Raw genomic sequence first — 18,868 nt, 5'->3', positions numbered from 1 at the left:
AGGTAGAGCCCTAAATTGTTTTTTTTTTTTTTTTTTTTTTTTTTTGAGACGGAGTCTCGCTCTGTCACCCAGGCTGAAGTGCAGCGGTGTGATCTCGGCTCACTGCAACCTCTGCCTCCCGGATTCAAGTGATTCACCTGCCTCAGCCTCCTGAGTAGGTAGGACTACAGGTGCATGCCACCAAGCCTGGCTTATTTTTGTATTTTTAGTAGAGATGGGGTTTCATCATGTTGGTCAAGCTGGTCTCAAACTCTTGACCTCAAGTGATCCACCCACCTCAGCCTCCCAAAGTGCTGGGATTACAGGCATGAGCCTCCACACCCAGCCCCCTAAATCAGATTTAGCATCAAAGCTAAGGCTTTGAGGGAGGGGCAGGGAGGTCTGATGCCCTTCTAGCAGGGTTGGGGGCTGCCACCTTACCTGGATGATGGCAGTGAGGCAGGCTAGCGTAGCTGACACGTGCAGCCTCTCTGCCTCCATGGCTGCTGTGTCCACATAGCTCTCATTGGTGGCATTGTTGAAGACCTGGAATTTCGACTCTGGGGCCAGCTGCAGACAGATGTTACCCACCAGGATGCTGATAACGGCAAAGGTACCTGTGGTGCCCCACCCAGCCAGCAAAAATCAGAGGTTTGGACCACACCCATGGAAACCAGAAAGGGGCCCAGGAACGCTTCCCGACCCCCAGGGGGATGGATTCCTGCACCTCCAAGGCTCTTCTCCATCATAATAATAACAACCACTCACTCTAACCATGATCTATGCTTTTCAAGGTGCTTTCACCTCAACAGTCAATATTGTCTTACGGGACACGTGAGGAAATGAACTCAGAAATAAGAAATATAAGCAGAGCCTGAACCAGAAACCAGCCCTTGTGACCAGGCTTTCCTCCATCTCACTCAGCACCAGAGAAGTCCAAATGTCCCTGTAGTGGCCGGCTGCGACCAACCAGGGAGTTAGATGGTGATTTCTCACATCTGTTTAAGCATGTTATAGCATATGGTATATCTTGTTCTGCCAAGTCTTCCTCTCATTCCTGGGAGGAAGATGGAACAGGTAATGCTAACTGAACTCAAAGAGGCTCAGTGGTTTCTCCAAGGTTACCGAGGACCTGGAAATGACATTCACAGTGACCATTCCCCTAGGACTGACCAGCAACAACTCCAGGATAATGCAGACGGAAAATCTCCCGAGCCCACTTTGCCACACCTCCCATCCTTGTGGTCTGGGTCACCCTGCCTGCCCAGAGGGGAGAGGCCTTACCTGGCACCATCTGGTGAACACCCCCCAGGAAGAAGTAGGTCAGGAGGGGGAAGAAGGAGGAGTAGAGGCCATTGACTGCAGGAAGGTTGGCCAGCAGAGCAAATGCCATGCCTGCAGAGGACAACGAGATTGAAGCTCAGCAGCATGACTGGCTTATGGGGATCACAGAGGGATGGAGTGGGGATGAGGAGAGGAATGGTGGGGGGAGTGGCAATCCAGGCCTGGCTGAGGGAGCCCCTTCACCTTGTGGGACCTGGATGGATCCCCCGCTGAGTCCACCAAGCAGGTCGGGAATGATGTAGTCTTTAATCTTGTACTTGGGGAGCCAGGAGAGCACAGGCAGCAGCCCAAACACCACAGCTTTGATCTTGGCTGAGGAACATCTGGAGAGGAAAGGGGAAAATTTCCAGTCAGCTCTGCATGGCTTGGACATTCCGTGTTGGAGAGGGATTATCATATCCTGCTCATTTCACTCATTGGTTCATTCAAAATTCACTGAATTGTGTGCCAGGGATATTGAGAAGAAAAGGCAGGAACTTTTTTTTGAGAGCTGGTCAACTTGCCCTGGGCATTAGCTGGAGGTCTTCTGACTGCCAGCTGCTTACCTGGGGAGTTTACAAGACTTGGCTTAAAGGTATGGGTGTTATGGTGGCTCAGCCTTCGGAGGTATCAGATCCATCCCCTGGCTCAGATGGCTTTTCTCTGGGAAAGGCTCCTCTGAGTCCTGTCTGTCTGATCCCAGCCCCAGGTACCTGCACCTTGGCTCCTGCCACTGTGTGTGCATCCTGTGTGTGCATTCCTTGCTTTTTGTCTGTCTTTCCCACTAGGCAGCAAACCCCACCATGCATGGCGAGAAGTCTAGCTCTCCTGTTCATCTTTGTACACCTTGAGCCTTGCACAGGGGCACTTAGTAAATATTTGTTGAATAAATGAATGAGTGAATACACCTGAGTAGGGCCTGCCTGCTGCCATTTTTCTTAGAACTTCCTTGAAAAGGAAGGCTCTATTGTTCCTGCAGGGTGCACTCTGCTGACTCACTATCCTTTATGTGTGGTAACTCCAATACCGGAGTTCTTTCTCCTGTTAATTCACTGGGCAGCAGAGGAGGGAAGAATTCATTGGTCAACGCAGGGTGGGGAGAGTTGATCCCTTCCCTGTTTGTTGAACACCTCAAGGTCCTTTCATAGAAACTCAGGAGCGGTAGGAACAAGGGCTTACAAACTCAAGGGTGACAGCTGGTGGATTGATGACTGGAAGTGGGTGAGGGGCATTTGCTTTCCTTCTCCCAGTTGAGGGAACTCAAATACTTAGGGCCCATCTGGTGACTCACTGGCCTGCTCTGATGAGGCTTCCTTTCCTGCCCAGCACCAATTCCTGGTCTTTGCTGTTGCTCAACAATAGTTTCCCTGACACTTGGTCCCCTGGATGTCACCCAAGACTGAAACCAACAAAGACAATGCTTTGTATCTTGGAAAGTCTGGGCAGATTTCTTTTCCAACTAACACTCCAAGAAAAAGCATCACCATCAATATCTTATCCCCTGTCCCTTCTGGGGCTCTTGGGTGACTCTGCCATCCCTGGGATGCTGAAAGGGGAGGTGGACGGGGGATAAATGGCTTAATGCAACTCTAAAGCCTTGCTCGAAGAGAGAACCAGCCCTGCAGGGGCTCCATCAGGTCTGTTTGTGGCAGAGAAAGCCGGACTTATGAATAGAGAGCTGGCTAGGGAAAGAAAAACAACTCATTTGAGGGCTAGTCCATGCACAACCTTACTTGCAAGTCTGCTGTATGTTGGGCAAAGCAATCTGAAGCTTGAAAGAAGAGCTGAAAACAGAGGCTGAGAGGGATTAGCTTTCTAGACATTCATTCATTCATTCATTCATGAAACAAATATTTATTGGTGCACCTTCTTTATGCCAGGCACTGTTCAAGGCTCTCATGCCAGTATCACAGGAATTGTTAGTTTGCTGTATCCCTTTACAGCTTTCATTATCCTAATCTTTTAGGACAATAGCAGATCTTCTCATCCTCAGACTTTGTGCCCTAAAGTCTTTGGGCACAAAGACTGGCAGAGACCACCTGTCTGAGGAGCACAGCTGTGAGGACAGCCTGTAACTGGGCAGAAATGGAGCCTCCCAAGAGAAATAGGGTTGGGCTGGGGCTTTTAGTACAAACTCAAGTGGGTGAGTCCCCCGGCCTGAACCAGTTCCACCTGCGTCTCCACTTCAGCCATTGCCAGCGACCTCAATCCAGGTAACTGAATCAGCCATTTCCCCAGGGGAGTGAGGGAGAGTGAGCCGGCCTACAGCTGGGCCAGAGGAGGTCTGCCAGGAGTCTGGGAATGGGGAGGGTGACACCTGCAGCCCCAGCCTCCTGGGGTGTGGGTATGGATCACCTTGTGTAGCGCCTTCTTAGGGACAAGGTTTCATACCCACCATTGCATTTCCAGGGAGCTGAGAGTGGAAAGAGCCTGGGCACTGGTAGGACTACACTCCGGTAGGTCCCCTCAGGAAAGCTTAGAAATTTAGGGCCTCCTTTTGGCATTCTCTGGACCAAATGGAGGAAGGAACATCTGGGAGGGAAAGGACAAAGACGTGGGGTGATGGTAACTTCAGGTATTTTTTGTAAGGAGGGAATAGGGCATGGAGTAAGGGCTCTGATGCTCCCCACCCCTCCATAATGTAGCATGCTCATCTACCACGCCTTAACAAACCCAGAGAGACCCGGGTGGATTGAGAATATGGGAGATCCCATGCAGGGGTTTGGGAATGCCCTATAACCCTTCTGGATGCCTCTTGCTCCTGCTCCCCATCCTCCTTGGGGGTCTCAGTACAGATGAGGTTGTAGGATCTTAAATTCATCATTCAGAACCTTGCTTCCCCAGGGCTTCCCTTAACCCCATCTTAGGGATACCGGTGCAGAAGCCATGTCCTGGTGCAGAAAGGATTTTGGTAGGGAGCAGAGGAGGCAGGAGTCTGGGTTCTGGACCAGTTACCTGAAGGCATTGCGAAGTTTCTCTCCCACTGCGTATGTCCGGTCTTTCTTCTCAAACTCATCGTCGAAGAGGGTAAGGGAGTATGCGGCTCTGTCTACCACGTAGCGGGGCCTGGGCTGGCTCATATCTGGGGCATTTACAAGCTTTGGGAGAAGCAGAGGAGGGGAGGGTGAGGGAACACCCCTCCCTAGTGCCAGCCCAGGCCTTCTCTCTCTGGTCCTCGCAGCAACAGAGTTTTATTCTGGCCTTCCCCGCCCCGATAAAGCAAGGTGCCTCCCTTCCCTCTGTCAAGTTTTTCCGTCAGACTCCCTTCATGAGTGGCCTTCCTTCCCAGGCATTGATGATGCATACACTCGCCCTGGCTGTTTTGCTTGGCGCTCAGCACGTGGCTGGCACTCCACACCTGTGGTGTCACCATCACCCCCACCGAGCACCAGGCAAAGGGGAGGTAGAAGTATGAGGGCAGGAGTCCCCACTTGATTCAGCAGGTGGACCCTACCCTCCCCTGACCCCTGGTGTCCCCACAAGCCATACTCCCTCCCCAGACCTCAGTTTCCCTGGCAGAAAGGCTCCTACCATTCAGCCAGTCAGCTTGGAAGAAACAGAAAACAGCTTGCCTAGAGGCAGGGGGATAGCTGAAATGACCTCAGGAGGACCCTTCTTGGACAAGACACCTAGAACTTCACCAACAGGTTTCCCAGGGGGACAATGGTGTGTGTGGGAAACGAGGATGGTCCACCTGCCGGCTGTCTCTCCCACGGCTTCCTGTGCCTAACCTTTCCCCCACCCTTGTGTACTGCCACTCCTCTCCTCCTCACTTTTTGCGCAACCTCGCTGACGTTCCAGGAGCTGAGATGGGCAGAGCTGAGTGCCAGGGCCCCTGAGTCCCGGAGGAGTTCCCCGTAGGAAGCTTTCCCCTTCCCTCTTCCAATTACTGGGCCTCCCACCTCCCCTCTACCTCCCAGAGCTGGGAGAAGTTGCTCAGAGGACCACAGAGAAAGAAGGACAGAGAAGAAAGAGATGGGGCAGGCTTAGAGTGAGGATTTGTATCTGGGAGGTGGGGAGTGTGGGGTGGCTGTGGCCAGTTTGGCAAAAGATTTGAGTTGGGGTTGAAAATGAGTAACTACCTGGGGCTAGAGGTGCCCCCAACTTCCCAGAGGAGAGCCCGGGTGAGAGGGGAGGTTATCAGAGGGGAGCAGGTTGCTTAATGCCTTTTGTGGAAGGGTCCAGGAGCCTGGGTTAGTCCTGCTTTTGTTAAGGAGGTAGAACGGGCAACATTACTTTTTGAACCTCAGATTCTGTATCACTAAAATGGGGGTAACAGACATATTTCACAGGGTTGTCGTGAAGATCAAATGAGTTAATGGATAAGAAAGAGTTGTGTAAAATGTAAAGTGTGATGCAAATGTGAGTTTCTATTATGAATAAGATTGTGCTTAAGTTGGTGAAGGCTGGGCTGGTGCATTCCATTCATTTGGTCTTAGGATCCCAAGGTCCACTTGAACTACAGGTGAGGGTGGGATGCCCTGCAAGACCCCATAGGTGATACCCAGCAGAAGAGAAGGTGGGAGAATGAACCTACCCCCAGCGCCTGTGCCCAGCCCCTCGCCTGGCCCTTAGTGTGTACTCAACAAACACTTGTTGAGCGAATTGATAAATGGTGTTTTGGAGGAGACATGGGCAGAAATGAGTAAGGGCAATGGCATGTGAGACATTTCAGTGGGAGAAATGAGAGACGGGGTGGCTTAAGGAAAACAGCACAAGTTTGAGAGCCAGATGACCTGGGTTCAAAGATTCAGTTTCTTCATCTGTAAATGGGGATAATAACAGTCGCAGGCAGATGCTATGAGGATTAAGTGAGATCATGTGCATGAAGAGGCTGGCCTTTTATAGGCACCCAGTAAATGGTAGTGGTGATGATTACTGTGATTAAGATGGGAGGGTGCTTTCTACCTCCTAGCAGAGACTATTCAGAGGCTGCCGGCCCTTCACACGCCCGTGAGGCGGGGTGGTCTCACTCTTCCTCTCCACCCGCTCCAGAGTCTGCATGGGTCTGGCTGGCTGTCCAGGTGGTTTGCCTGGGGGGCTCAATGAGTGGTGAGCATGACCTCCCCACATAGGAACCCAGAGATCCAGACCTTGCTTCAGAAAAAGACTCATGGTTTGGGGAGTCTAGCCCAGGCCATTAAACAGACCACTTGCAAAAAAGAAAAGCCAAAAATTTCAAGGGGGGCTGAATCAGAAAAGAAGAGCCCTTTGGAAGAGGAGGTGATGGGTGATCTTGCTTCCACACCAACCAGCAGGCAGTGATCTCTGAAGCATCTTCCTAGGCTGCTTTCAAAGGGTCTAAGTTCCGGTAGTGTGTTTGCGGGGAAGGGAGTTATTAGCATCTGATTCCGCTGAACCCTACTATCCCAGCCCCCCTCCCTGCAATTTCCCCACTTCCTCAGTGGTACCTTTCTTCCTGCCACCCAGCCCACCCCCATCCTTGTTCCTGTCCTCTCCCTACCCCTCAGCCTCCATATTCAGTTGTTCATCAAATCCTATTGCTATTTCCTACCTTCCTCCCTCCTTTCCTTCCTTCCTTCATGTCCTTCTGTCCTGTCCATTGCCTCCATACCTCCACCCACTCTGTCCCATTGCCTCCCTCTTCAAGTCTTATCTCATATTTGGACTACTGCAAAAATTGATTTGCTGGTCTCCAGCTGTGCCCCTCCAACCCAGCCTAAACTCCCTGCTCTGAAACCTCTATCTCCCTCATTTCCAGGAGGATGAGGCCCAAACTTCCTTTTTTTGGCATTTTTGTTTTTTTACCCTCTGGCCTTGTATTGGTGGATTCAGGAAATCTGTTGGCTAGGTCCCTCCACACCATCTGGGCTGGTCTGTTCTGCACCCGCCAAACAAGCTTTGGTCTCTGTTCCCACTTTCCTCCTTACCTGAGGTGCCCTGACTCATTTCTGCCTTTCTAGACCTGCCCATCCTTAAGACCTGTTGAAGTTCCTCCTCCATCCGTCTCCTTCCTCTCCCACTCCTTTCCCTTCTCCTTCTTGCCTATGAAGCCTTTCCTGACCACCTTGAAACCCTGAAGGATTTCTCTTTCTCCCAGGATCTCCATGTGCACCCCTCCAGCCTGTACACTAGTGTGGGCTTTGGCTGTTTTTCTTCGGGAGGAAAGTGGCAGGGGTGGTGGAAGTCCTTCAGAGAGCAACAGGTAGGTGACTCAGGACTAGTTCTGCCCCTCTTGGCAGGCTCACTGACAGATGAAGCACCAGATACTAGGGAGTCCCCTCTGACACAGGCTAACAGAGGAAAAGCCTCCCTTGCTTTACTGGAATACCAAATCTGTCTCTTTCCCTTGCCCTCTGCCCATCCCAGAAATAGGATGCTGAAGGGGAGAAGGCTCTGGGAGCTTTCACAATCCTGAGTTTGCCTAAAGAGGAGAACCCAGCAGCCAGTCAGAGTCAGAAAGTTTTGTGTAGAAGAGAACTCGAGGACCACATTGGTGCAATTGTCTCATTTTGCAGATAAAGAAACTGCACTTGATTTAACTCCAGTGTTCCTATTCGAAGGGGCTTCAGACCTTCCAGGGACAAAGCTGATCCCAGGACAATGTTTTCCCTGAGTGGCACTCAGAATGCCCCTTTCTGACCACCCTGGTGACCTTGCCACCCCAGCTGATGGGACAGGACCTCTGGATTCTGTTACTCCTCTCGAGGGCTCTGGTTCCCTCCTGACCTTGGTTTCCCAGGACTATGATGGCCAGAGTTGCAAATCTGCAGCCACAGGAACTGCCCCAGCTCCTGGTGAGAAGGCGCCCTCAACGCACTTCCTAATTCCAAGAATAGGGGTTGAGGTGGGGTGGGACGTAAAAGACAAGTGTATTTCATCCCCAGCCAGCCCTTCAGGTGAGGACAAGAGGTGGAGGGAAGGGGGATGGGAGTGATGGAAAAGGGTGAGTGGCATGGTGGGGAGGAGGAGCCTCAGAGAACTAGCAGGGATGGGAGTCCCAGGGAATCCTCAGAGAGGGGATCTCACGATGCTAGATGCTATGTTAGGGGCGGGAAAGTGGAAGAGGGAGCAAGAAAGAGATCCAGGTATAGGGAACATAACAATCTGATCCCCAGTTAAACAAACAAACAGCCATGCTAAGTGATGTCAGCATGGCTGGAAAAAAAAGTCAAGTGCCCTATTGCCAGAGGTGTGTATCTGCAAGCCCTGCCCCCACCACCCCTCCACTGCCTTCCATCCCCCTACCGGGCCAAGGATAAATAGCAGGTGCCATGTGATAATACTGAGAAACAAAAGGGTGACCCTGCCCCTCCTCCACTGTGCAGGGAAGGGGGGCAGGTCCCAAAGAGCTGAAGGGACTTAGAGGGGGTCTGTAGGCTTTAAGGGGAGTAGGGGGTGAGCCAGGGAGAGCAGAGGGCAGGAGATGTGGGTGCATGGGCCATTCCCATGCCCTGGCAGGAGAGTGGGTCAAATCTGGAGCAGAGGGGACGCGGGGGTCCTGCGAGGTGGAAGAGCTGGGAGAGGGGAAGCAAAGAGAAAATAGACCCTGCAGGGAGGGCACAGGCTGGAGCAGATCCCCTCTTGAGATTCTCCAGCATTTCTCCTCCAATGAGCTCATGCCAAACAAGCCCCTGGTACCTTCTCCCAGTCACATTTCTGACCAGATCTCTGTCAACACCATCCAAATATTGTAGGCAGAGATGAGCTTGGGCAGAGACAGGCTCAGGCAGAGACAGTGCCCGAGTGGATGCACCGAAAGGCTTGGAATGGCACCTGGCCATGAGAAGCACGCAATAAACTCCAACTATTATCATTACTGCTATGACTCCAGAGGAGCCTCTTTCTTGCTCTGCCATCTCTAGTGGGCACTCTGCCTTTTTTTGGCTTTCCTTTTTCCATCTGCCCCTATACCCGCTGCCCCATGCCTTAACCCCTCCAAATTTTCCCAGGACTTGATGAGAGGAACAGCAGAAAATCTTGTCAGAAGAGGGTAGAACATCTGCGGAGCAGGACGGTGAGGGGCCCATTTGTGGGTTTTGGTCGGATCTGGAGGTGATCCTGTCACTGTGGCCCAGGCTGACTTCCTCCCTCAGTCCTGTCGGGGGTGTGCATGTGGGGGAGGGGGTTTTTGACGCATGTGTGCCAGGTACGGGAACAGCCCCGGCTTGGCCAACCCACCCTGGCGTCCTTATCACTGGTTCCTAGCCAGCTGGTTGCTGTGTTCTGGGAAAAGGAAAGGTCACCTTGAGGTTTCCCCTTTGCTCTAGCTGCTGGTTGCCTCCCTGCCTCATCCAGGGTGGGGGTCACAGGGTAAAAGCAGCCTCTGAGTGACCCAGGTGTGAATGTGAGCTGGGACAGACAAGCTGGCTGGGGTCTCAGTGGGAGACTGCTTCCCTGGCAGGAGGAGGAAGGATGTAGAGGCCTCTGCACCCCTAAGACTTTTTTGTTTGTTTGTTTTGTTTTTTTGTTTTTGTTTTTGTTCTTTGAGATGGAGTCTCCCTCTGTCACCCAGGCTGGAGTGCAGTGGCACGATCTCGGCTCACCACAGTCTCCACTTCCTGGGTTCAAGCAATTCTCCAGCCTCAGCCTCCCCAGGAGCTGGGATTACAGGTGCGCACCATGACACCCAGCTAATTTTTTGTGTGTTTTTAGTGGAGACGGGGTTTCGCCATGTTGGCCAGGCTGGTCTTGAACTCCTGACCTCAAGTGATCTGCCCTCCTCGGCCTCCCAAAGTGCTGAGATTCCAGGCTGAGCCACTGCGCCCAGCCCCCCAAGGCATTTTTAAACACTCCTTTTCCTTCTACTGTCTCTGTGTTTCCAGGGCAAATCTCTCCCTGCTCCTCACCCCAGCCTAATTTCCCCCTCAGCGTAGGGGAGGATGAGATGTCCCTAAGGTGTCTTAGAGACTGCATCCCGTGTAGGAGAGAGATTCACTGGTACCACCCCCCAAATCCCCACTCCTTATCTCCAGGCCGACTCTCCCTCCCTCTGCGCTTTCCCTGCTGGGAATGGGTGCTGGGCTGAGGAAATAGGCTCCAGAAAGAGGGACCAAGGCTAGACTTTGAGAATCACTTCCTAACAGCAAGACTGACAAGGTCATGGGCTCCCTGGAATGGGCACTTGAGGTTAAATTCCTAGAAGTCTTTAAGGAGACTGGGGTTGCTTTCACTTGGAAGCAGGGCCTGGGCAAGGAGACCAGTGAAGGGCCCAGCTGCTCTGGTCCCAGAAATCCAGGCAAAAGCCCAGAGAGGCATCCAGTGAAGATCAACTCCCCTTGAAGGGGTGGCTCTGCCCCCTCCATCTTCCAAGTAGTGACCCCACAGCCCCCAAAGCTTGGTTAGTGTTGAGCTGGTCCTCGACTCCTCCAGCAAGTTCACGAGGGTCAGTCTGGCTGTTTAGTACGGTTTAAGAGGCACTCTTGAATACTGGGTATATGCCAATCTCCGGAAGACTCTGGGCATTAAAAGATAAAGAGGAGTCCGTCTCTGCCCCAGGGTTTATACAAATGAGACTCAGAGAGCAGGTGGCTAGCTCTGGGAAGTGCCTGGAAAGGCCATCCTGGCAGTGGAGGTGCTCCTGGCCGTGCTGGTCTCCATGCTGCCCAAGCAGGGTCTTGCCAGGTTCTGAATGCCAGGGCCAGGATGAGGGAGGTGGCGGGGGGGGGGGACTGTGGGGCCTCTGAGAAAGGGTCATCTGCATGAGTGAAGCCACTCAGGGGGAAAGCCCTCTCTCAGTCTGCCCACTTGGGGGGCTGTGTCACTCCAAGGTCTTCTTCTGGTGCTCAGACCCGTGGGGCCAAGTGTAAGGGGGCAGTTGATGCTGGAATAATAAAAGCTTTGTTAGATCTCAGCTGGGGACCCTCTGTGCTGGTTTTGAGGAACGGTGGCACCGCCTGAGAGTGGCTTGGAACCCCTTGGAGCTGCAGGATGAGGGGTTTGGAGACTGAGATCCTGGAGAGCTGGCTGCCCATCCACTGTCCTGGCCCAAGCCCTTCTGTGTTGAAGCATTCACCAATGAGTCGGGCGTCCCAGGTCCGGCTACCGCCCACCCGCCTGCCTGATGGAGCTGGTCCCTTGCTCACCTTCTCCCACTCCTCGGTTTCCTCCCCCTCCACCTCTTCCAACTTCTCAGGACTAATGGGGACACATGGGATTCTGTGTAGTCCATGCTAAGTTCCCCGAGCTGGTGGAGAAGTAAATGAGTGAAGGAGGATGTCTGGGGGGTAGAAGGATGGGGAGACAGCCACACAGAGTAGGCTGGTGAGTCAAGCATTAAGATCTTTTGCCTCCAAGACTTGAAAAGAAAGGGAGAGGAGCAGCCCACAGCTTCAAAGGCTGGCGCGGAGGAAGGTCTAACATTTTCCCTTCCCTTGGAGGCCTTTGCCTCGCTCTGTTTCGGGGTCTGGCGACCTCCTCCACCACACCCTCACCCTACTCGCTCCCTCAGCCAAGCCCAGCCTTGCAGCCCAGGTCCTTACAGGGACGTGAAGACCCGAAGGGCTCCTCAGAGGAGAAGGGCTGGGAGGCTGCTCTCAGACTCCAGGGGCCAGAGTGTCCTTCCTACTTGTGCTCAGGTTGGCAGTTGGTTCCTGTCATCCCTCCTCTCGGTACCCCTGGTGCCTGCCCTCTTGCAGGGTTGACCCCAGCCCAGTGGGGTGGGCTGGGCTGGGTGGGGCTTACCGGTGGGTGAGCAAAGCCGGCTGGGCAGGGCTGCAGGTGTGTCTGGGGAGCGGGCAGCCGAAAGGTGTTCCTGAGGTGTGTGAAAGGGCTCTGCTCAAATAATCCAGGGAGGCGTTTATAAATAACTTTTCCTCAGGGCCACGGGGTGAGCCCCGGCTTCTGATTGGCTCAGAGGGGAAGTGGTTTTGAACACTACACCATAGCTAAGCCTGAGGAGATAGGAAAAGGAGATAAGGGGGGAAAGGTCCCAAATGAACAGCCGTTTTTTTGTTTTACCTGGGGAGCAGGGCTGTTTGATGGGAGCTTGGCACTTCCTAAATCCACCCCGAAGACAATAGGTCACATTCAGCGGGGCTCCTGCCCCACAGGCTCCCCCAAGGCGGCCCGGGAGGAGGGGGACGAGGCAGAGGAGAGGGACAAGGCAGGACAAGCTCCTCTGAGCTTGCTGTCCTGCTGCTTATGGGGCTGGGGGTCAGGCCAAAGAGCCTCTTGGACAATGGGCGCTATTGAGGCCACCTGAGGGGTGTGCTCTTGGGGCTGCTTGCTTTGAAGATTGGAGATCTAGGGGGTGGGAAGACAGTAGTCCTGTGAACACCCCTGGGGAAGGGGAAGAACCATGTCTGGGAGGCCCTGGGAGCCTTTAGGCGGTTTTGGTTTGTGGTGGAGACCTGGTTCCCAGTTCTGTCCCCAGTCTTAAGTCGCTTGTGAGCTCTGTGCCTTGGTCTATCCATCAGTGCAATGGGGGAAATTATTCCTGGTCCTCCAGGTAGTGTGCAAAGAGAACACAGAGGTTTAGAATCTGGTGAAAGAGCTCAAGAAACTGGACTTAGAACAATTATGAAAGGCGACCTGAAGGCTAGCAAATCTCCAATCACAGCCCTCTGCTGCTTCCAGGAATTAATGTCTCCCTGGGTCATGGCACTGCTCCGGCTGCTGCCAGCAGAGCTGCCCATCCCAGGCCCATTGAGTGCTGCGGAAGGACCTCAGAAAGCAATTCTGGACAGTGGCTGGGAGGGTGGGTGGGGGAGTTTCTTAATTTACTTCCTGGGAGGGAGAGTCCCTACCTGACACCAGGTGCCCGTTCTTTGAGACATCAAGGGCTGCACTCTCCTCGTCCTCAGTTGTCCTCCCATCTCTCCAGAAGAAACCAGAGGCTCTGAAGTGGGCTGGAATCAGTGCAGGGGGCTTCAGTAAGGCACCTCTGGAAGTTGGGGCGAAAGTTCCCCATGGTGAAATGAGCTAGCTTCAGTACATAATAGGGACTCAATAAATATTTGTTAAATGAATGAAAGAGTGAATTGTCTGCAAGCCCAACCCAAGGGATAGTTTGTAGATGTTTTGCTTGTGGGGACTAGGGAAACACCCGAGGTCACTCAGAGTTGTCAGGGTGTAGCCAGACAACCGGCTGAAGAAAGCCAGAATTCAAGTGACCCAAGTGTGCCCTGACACCCGGCTGAGGGATGTGTGCATGGACGCTGCCTCGGGGACCCCTTCCCTAGACCCCTATGTGGACTTAGCTGACATGTTGCACATTCATTCCTCTGGCTTCCTCGGCTTCACTCTCATAACACTGACCAAAATTAACGGTAATTATGTATGGAATTGTCAGTCTTTCTGAAAACACCGTGAACTCCCTGAGGAGGGCAAGGGGGCAGTGCCTCTTTTGTATCCCTACCCACCTAGCCCAGTGCCCGGCACTCAGGAGGAGCTCAATATAGATTTGAGGAATGAATGAACAGTTGTATGATAGAGTCTTTAAACAAAGAAATGCCAGAGGGCGAGAATTTGTCCATGCATCTTCAATATTGTCCAGTGTCATGGGTAGCCTGACCTGTTCTAAACTTTGGCCAGGAAATTCCTAGAAAGCAGATGAGTCATTAGGTTCTTCCTATAGCCAGGTGACAGTGGCCATCAAGATCAAACAACTAAGTCCCCTTGCTGAGACACCATTTCCACCAGGGAATCTTCTGGTTGTACGTCCTTTAGGGCAGAGAATGCACTGCCCAGCTGGCTGGAGCATCTAGGGCTGCTTTTGCAGGCATGCTTCTCTTTTAAATGACCCATGGACATTCTGGGCTACCCATTGGTCCAGTGTGAGTTTTATTAATATGAGTTAGTATCTCCTGAGTCTGACCTAGTTTCCACAGTAACACTTGGTTTTCACACAGGTGATTTGGTTTAATTCTTATACCAAACATATAGGCAAGTTACTATCATTTTTTGATGAGTAAACTGAGTTGACTGAAGTGAAATCACTTGTCCAAGATCACAAAGATCTGGATGGAAGAGACAGGAATCTAACTTGGCTAAAATGGCTTCAAATCCTCTGCTTAGGCTACGATATCACCTTAACCTTTGAGCCTGCGAAGCTAAGGATGAGATCCTATAAAAGACCATACCTTTTAGATACTATCAGGCTCCCTTGCAGGTATAACTCCTAACGTAACCTGGATGAAGATGTCTGGGGCCTCCAGGATACATGCTGGAATTGGAAACTTGTTGTTTGTCCTCCTCAAAACTTTTCTACTGTCTCAGCAAAATTCTGGGCAGGTAGCCCTTGCATTATAGGGGCAGTAGAGATAGATGAGCCCAGAGATTCCTCTGAAGTCACCAAGGAAGATGGACAGGGGCCTCAGAATCTGGGGCTCGTCATTGGTGGGAGGCCCAGGAAGAAGGAAACCAGATCAGAGGCTAGGGAAGCAGAAGACAGGAGGGGGAGTGCCCTGATGGCTGAAAAGGCATCTAAGGGGTATCTTGGGTAGAATTAAAGTGTGGACAAATTTAGGTTTGGTGGAGGGAACACAAAGATATGGAGAGATAGGTGACAGAAATAGAAACACAGAGAAAAAGTGATGGAGACAAAGACTCAGAAACAAAGAGAAAGGAGCCAAGGACACATTAACAGCCATAGCAGCTCAGCCTTGAGTTTTGCTAAATTGTCTGTGTTTCATGATGAAAGCGATGAACAGCAACCCTATGCCTCTCTCTGGAGCAGGAGAGAGAATCCTTTGGAAGCAACCTACTTCACCCCCAGCCCTAGGGTGGGATGCTGCATTCATTCATTCATTCATTCATTCATTCATTTATTCATTCACTGGAAACCCCTTATCAAGTGCCAGGATCCTGTCCTGGGGAAAATGAAATAAATCAGACACAATCCCTGTCCTGAAAAGATCTCAGAATCTGGTGAGGAAGATAGGAAGGCGAAGAAACCATTGCAGCATGGAACATAGGGTGCTATGGGAGTACAGGGGAGAGGTGCCCAGATCAGCCCTCCAGGGGACAGAGAAGGAGCTGGGAAGACTTCCGGCAAGAGGAGGGCAGGAAGGTCAGTCACAGCTGCAGCCTGGACACCTGAGCTATAGACCCCAGGTGGGGGAGGACTCCCAGGAAGAAGTAGGATGGTGGCTGCCCCTGGAAACACTGTTTCTAGAAGGGATTTCCAGCTTGTTCCCAAGTCCTCTTCGACTTCTGAACACACCCAAGATTCTCTGCCTTAAGGCCCATCCCTGTGTTTCCCTGTGATCCAGAGCTTGTGACCACACACACACACGGTCACACTCAACAGTCACACATAACAGTGAGTTATGCAGATAAACCCAAAGTATTCCTAAGGTTCCCTCCTGACACATCTCACCTTTGAGCTGATCTTGCTAAGAAACAGCTATTTCTCAGATGAGCAAACTCAGGCTAGACCTGCAAAAAGGAGACAAATTCTACCATCTCTGTCCATCCTTGGGCCTCTGGTCTTATCTGCACCTGCTGGCTTCTTGCACGTGTGCCCTGTGTGGGTGCCAAGGGTGTGGGCAGGAACATGTTTTGGGCAGAGCAGCCCAATGACTTAAGCAAATACCTTAAGGCTAAAGACAGAAGAGTCTTCACCACCCTGCCCTGCAGTGGCAGGATCTGGCCTGGCCCTGCGCGGCTGCCAGTTTCATGAGTGCTTGCGGACTGGTGGGACTGCAGAGGTACCCAAGGAGAGGGGAATCCTCACTTCTCTCCCCTGGGAAGCCCAGGGGCTCAAGTACCCCAGCTGTGAGTATCTTAGGCTGGTCAGGAGACATGGAAGGCAAGGTGAGTAGGGTGATGCCAACCAGTGCTTGGTCTTTCAACACAGGGAACTCCTAGCATGTGCCCAGCACTGTGCTAGGCACTGGGCATGCAAGGCCCAGTGAGAACCAGTTCTTTGGGAGATCAAGACCCTGGCAGGAGCAGGCAGAGGAGGCTTCTAGAATACACACAACGACAGAGCTGGGGGACAATATGTTAGGAGGAACCTTACGGTGGACTCTGAGATGGCGAGGGTCTGGACAGTTCTTGTCTGGAGACAGTCAGGTCAGCATTGACCATGATCCCTGCACATCTGAGGCTGGAGGAAAGGACGTGGCACAAACCATAGAATGGGAGACAAGGAAAGGGCTTTAGGGTCCATCTGGTTCACCTTTCTCATTTTACATATGAGATACCCGAGGCCCCAGAGAGGGCCAGGGACCTGCCCAAAGTCACCAAGAGAGATAATGGCAGAGCTGAGGAGACGGTTCAGGTTGGTGCCTGCCTCAGGACCCCATCCTATCCCTCCATCGTGGCTCTGGAGCACAAACCAAGCCCTCTCTCCTCAAAGAGGGCAAGAAGTCATGTGGGGACCTCCTCCCGCTCCCCATTCGGTCATTACCCAGACACACCCTGGGCTCCGAGGTGGGCATATGCCAGCTGCCGCTGCAGAGGGACTGTTCTGCCCACCTGAACTCGGCACTCCTTTAGGAGTGGTTTAGGGTTGGGGTTGGGGGTGCGGGGGAAGCAGGTCTGCAGCGTCAGGGCTTGGAAGCCCAGGGGGATACAACTCCTAGGTGGGTGGGTCCTGCAGCTTCTAGAAAGAGGAAAGGATTCTGCTCAGAACCAGAAATTGGCCTGGGTGAGGGTGTTTAGGGCAGTTCACACTGCCCTGGGAATGCTGAGATTGGGGCTGGAGTTAAGGAGCAGGTGAGTTCCAGGTGGTTAATGTTGACTGATGGGCCTCTTGGCTACAATCCTGACACTGGGCCCTTAAGCCAAGCACATATTAACCTGGGTGTAGGGGCTGCTTCTAAGCAGGGGATGTAGACCCCCAATTCAGGGAGAACTGAGAGAGCTGGAGAAGCATGGAATTGAGAATCTTGGGCACCAGGCCTCACCCCATCTCTAGGATCTGGCTTAGGCAGCGAGGGTATTATGGCAGAGGTGGTTTTTCTGACTGCAGTAAAGTCATAGGAAAATGATACCTTCCCATCTCCCTCTTCCTATTCCACATTCTCCAGGAAAGAGTCTGAGACTGGAAGGTGCCTAATACCCACCACCTGATCCAGCCCACCTAACTCTTCCTCCCTGGTGACTCCTGACCACACAGACCTCTGTTTTCTGAGTGCCAACAGCTATGCAGTCTGAACCTCACTGCCGGTGGAAAGTGAGGTATTCTAGGTCTTCTAGGTTAGTTTTGTCTCCCGGTGGTTCCTTGAGGCCCGGGATTGTATCACAAGCACTTGCGAGACATCAGAATGTACTGGAAGAAAGAAAACTTTAGGCTCAGATCTTGGCTCTGGGGTTTGCTAGTCATGAGACCTGGGGCAAAGTATTAAACTCCCAGGCTCAATTTATTCATCTGTGAAGGGGGCCGAGTGGCAAAAAAGGAGGTGCGGTTGTAAGGTGAATTCCTTTCCTTCCGGCACAAAGACAGGGCCCAGGAATGACCACTAGTGGCATGGCCATCTGCTTAGCTCCATCATCTCTCTGATAGCGCAGTGTAATCAGCCCTTCAGCCACACCCCAGCTAGGCGAGGCCCTTCTCAACTGCACAGTGAATGGCCCTTGCTCCCTTGTCCCGGGGAGCCAGGAGTGCAGAGCTCCCGTTTGCAGGTCTTGCCTCACAGTCTCCCAGAGATGCAGGCAAGTGGCAGAATGCGTTCCAGAAGGCTCCCCACCCAAGCTTCTCCAGCAGAGCAAAACCATGGTGGCAGTACCTGCACCTGAGCCCTGGAGCCCCAGCCCCCTCTGCCTTTTCTCCTTTTGGAAGGTGCCAAGTGGAAAGGGTGTGAGTGAATGTGTGTGTGTGTGTGTGTGTGTGTGTGTCTGCAGTGAGAATTTTGAACAAGAGTGAGAGAACACTTGTCTAAAAGAGAGGGGGACTTGGGTATGTAGTACACCTTTCCTCTTTCTCCCTTCTCACCTCCACATACTCCCTGGTGACCAGTGGTCCTTTGCCTAGCCCTGGATGCAGCTGAGCCCTCTCACCTTCTAGACACCTGGAGCTTTCCTGCCTGAGGAATAAACCAGGCTCTCTAGAGCCAGACCCACAGGTGTAGGCAGCTTTTGCAAGAACAGAGTCTTGCAGCAGGGGCTGCTCCAGCTCACATTGGAGAGAAGGGAGTGTGGACGGGCATGTGTCTACCATGAGTGTTTGGGGAACAAGTCCAGAAATTTATCGGCACCCCTCTGCAAAGTAAACCTCCTATTGCTGTGGGGTTTTTTACCTGCCAAGGTCAGGGTACTTAGCTCCCTTATTCTACCCTCCCCCTTTCCAGCAACCTCCCCAGAACTGATCACCGACGGCTAAGGTGGAGATGGTAGCAGGGTCAAAGATACGCTTGCAGCCCTAGAGAAAGGGCATGTCCACCCTAGGAAGGACACTGGAACCAAGCCAGGGCTTTAGTCTGGGACACACTCGGGTGCCCTGACCAGCCTAAACTCCACTCTCCATCTGGGATTGGGGTCAAGTGTGAACTGTGCATGGGATTCCCTGAGCAAAGTGGGCCCAGTGTGAGGGTGGAGGAGGAAAACAAGGACTGGCCTGCTGGGACCTCAGCTGGGGCCACTTCTCTGGGTCTCCCAGCACAGCAGGCAGGCCTTAGGTAGGTGTGACAAAGGCTGGCTGAGTGGCGCTGGGGTCCAA

General features: G+C 52.6%; 1 protein-coding gene and 1 long non-coding RNA gene across 3 annotated transcripts in view; one reads left to right on the top strand and one right to left on the bottom strand.

The window, feature by feature from the left end:
• SLC26A9 (solute carrier family 26 member 9) overlaps window positions 1–12,036 on the bottom strand; it is a 30,471-nt gene extending 18,435 nt beyond the window's left edge. For both annotated transcript variants that reach the window (XM_030813108.1, XM_030813109.1), the window contains exons 1-5: window positions 11,947–12,036; window positions 4,258–4,400; window positions 1,507–1,646; window positions 1,264–1,374; window positions 421–596 (exon numbers count right to left, since the gene is read on the bottom strand). In XM_030813108.1, the coding sequence (XP_030668968.1) occupies window positions 421–596; window positions 1,264–1,374; window positions 1,507–1,646; window positions 4,258–4,382 (552 nt within the window). In that variant the 5' untranslated portion in view covers window positions 4,383–4,400; window positions 11,947–12,036. The remainder of the gene's footprint in view (window positions 1–420; window positions 597–1,263; window positions 1,375–1,506; window positions 1,647–4,257; window positions 4,401–11,946) is intronic.
• LOC115835163 overlaps window positions 3,690–18,868 on the top strand; it is a 42,576-nt gene continuing 27,397 nt past the window's right edge. The window contains exons 1-2 of the long non-coding RNA XR_004030124.1: window positions 3,690–3,758; window positions 4,170–4,329. This is a non-coding gene — a long non-coding RNA (uncharacterized LOC115835163). The remainder of the gene's footprint in view (window positions 3,759–4,169; window positions 4,330–18,868) is intronic.

Source organism: Nomascus leucogenys, chromosome 5 (genome assembly GCF_006542625.1).
Source record: "Nomascus leucogenys isolate Asia chromosome 5, Asia_NLE_v1, whole genome shotgun sequence".
NCBI classification, from domain to species: Eukaryota; Metazoa; Chordata; class Mammalia; order Primates; family Hylobatidae; genus Nomascus; species Nomascus leucogenys.
The sequence above is the reverse complement of the archived record's forward strand: the minus strand, read 5'-3'. Positions and strand labels throughout refer to the sequence as shown.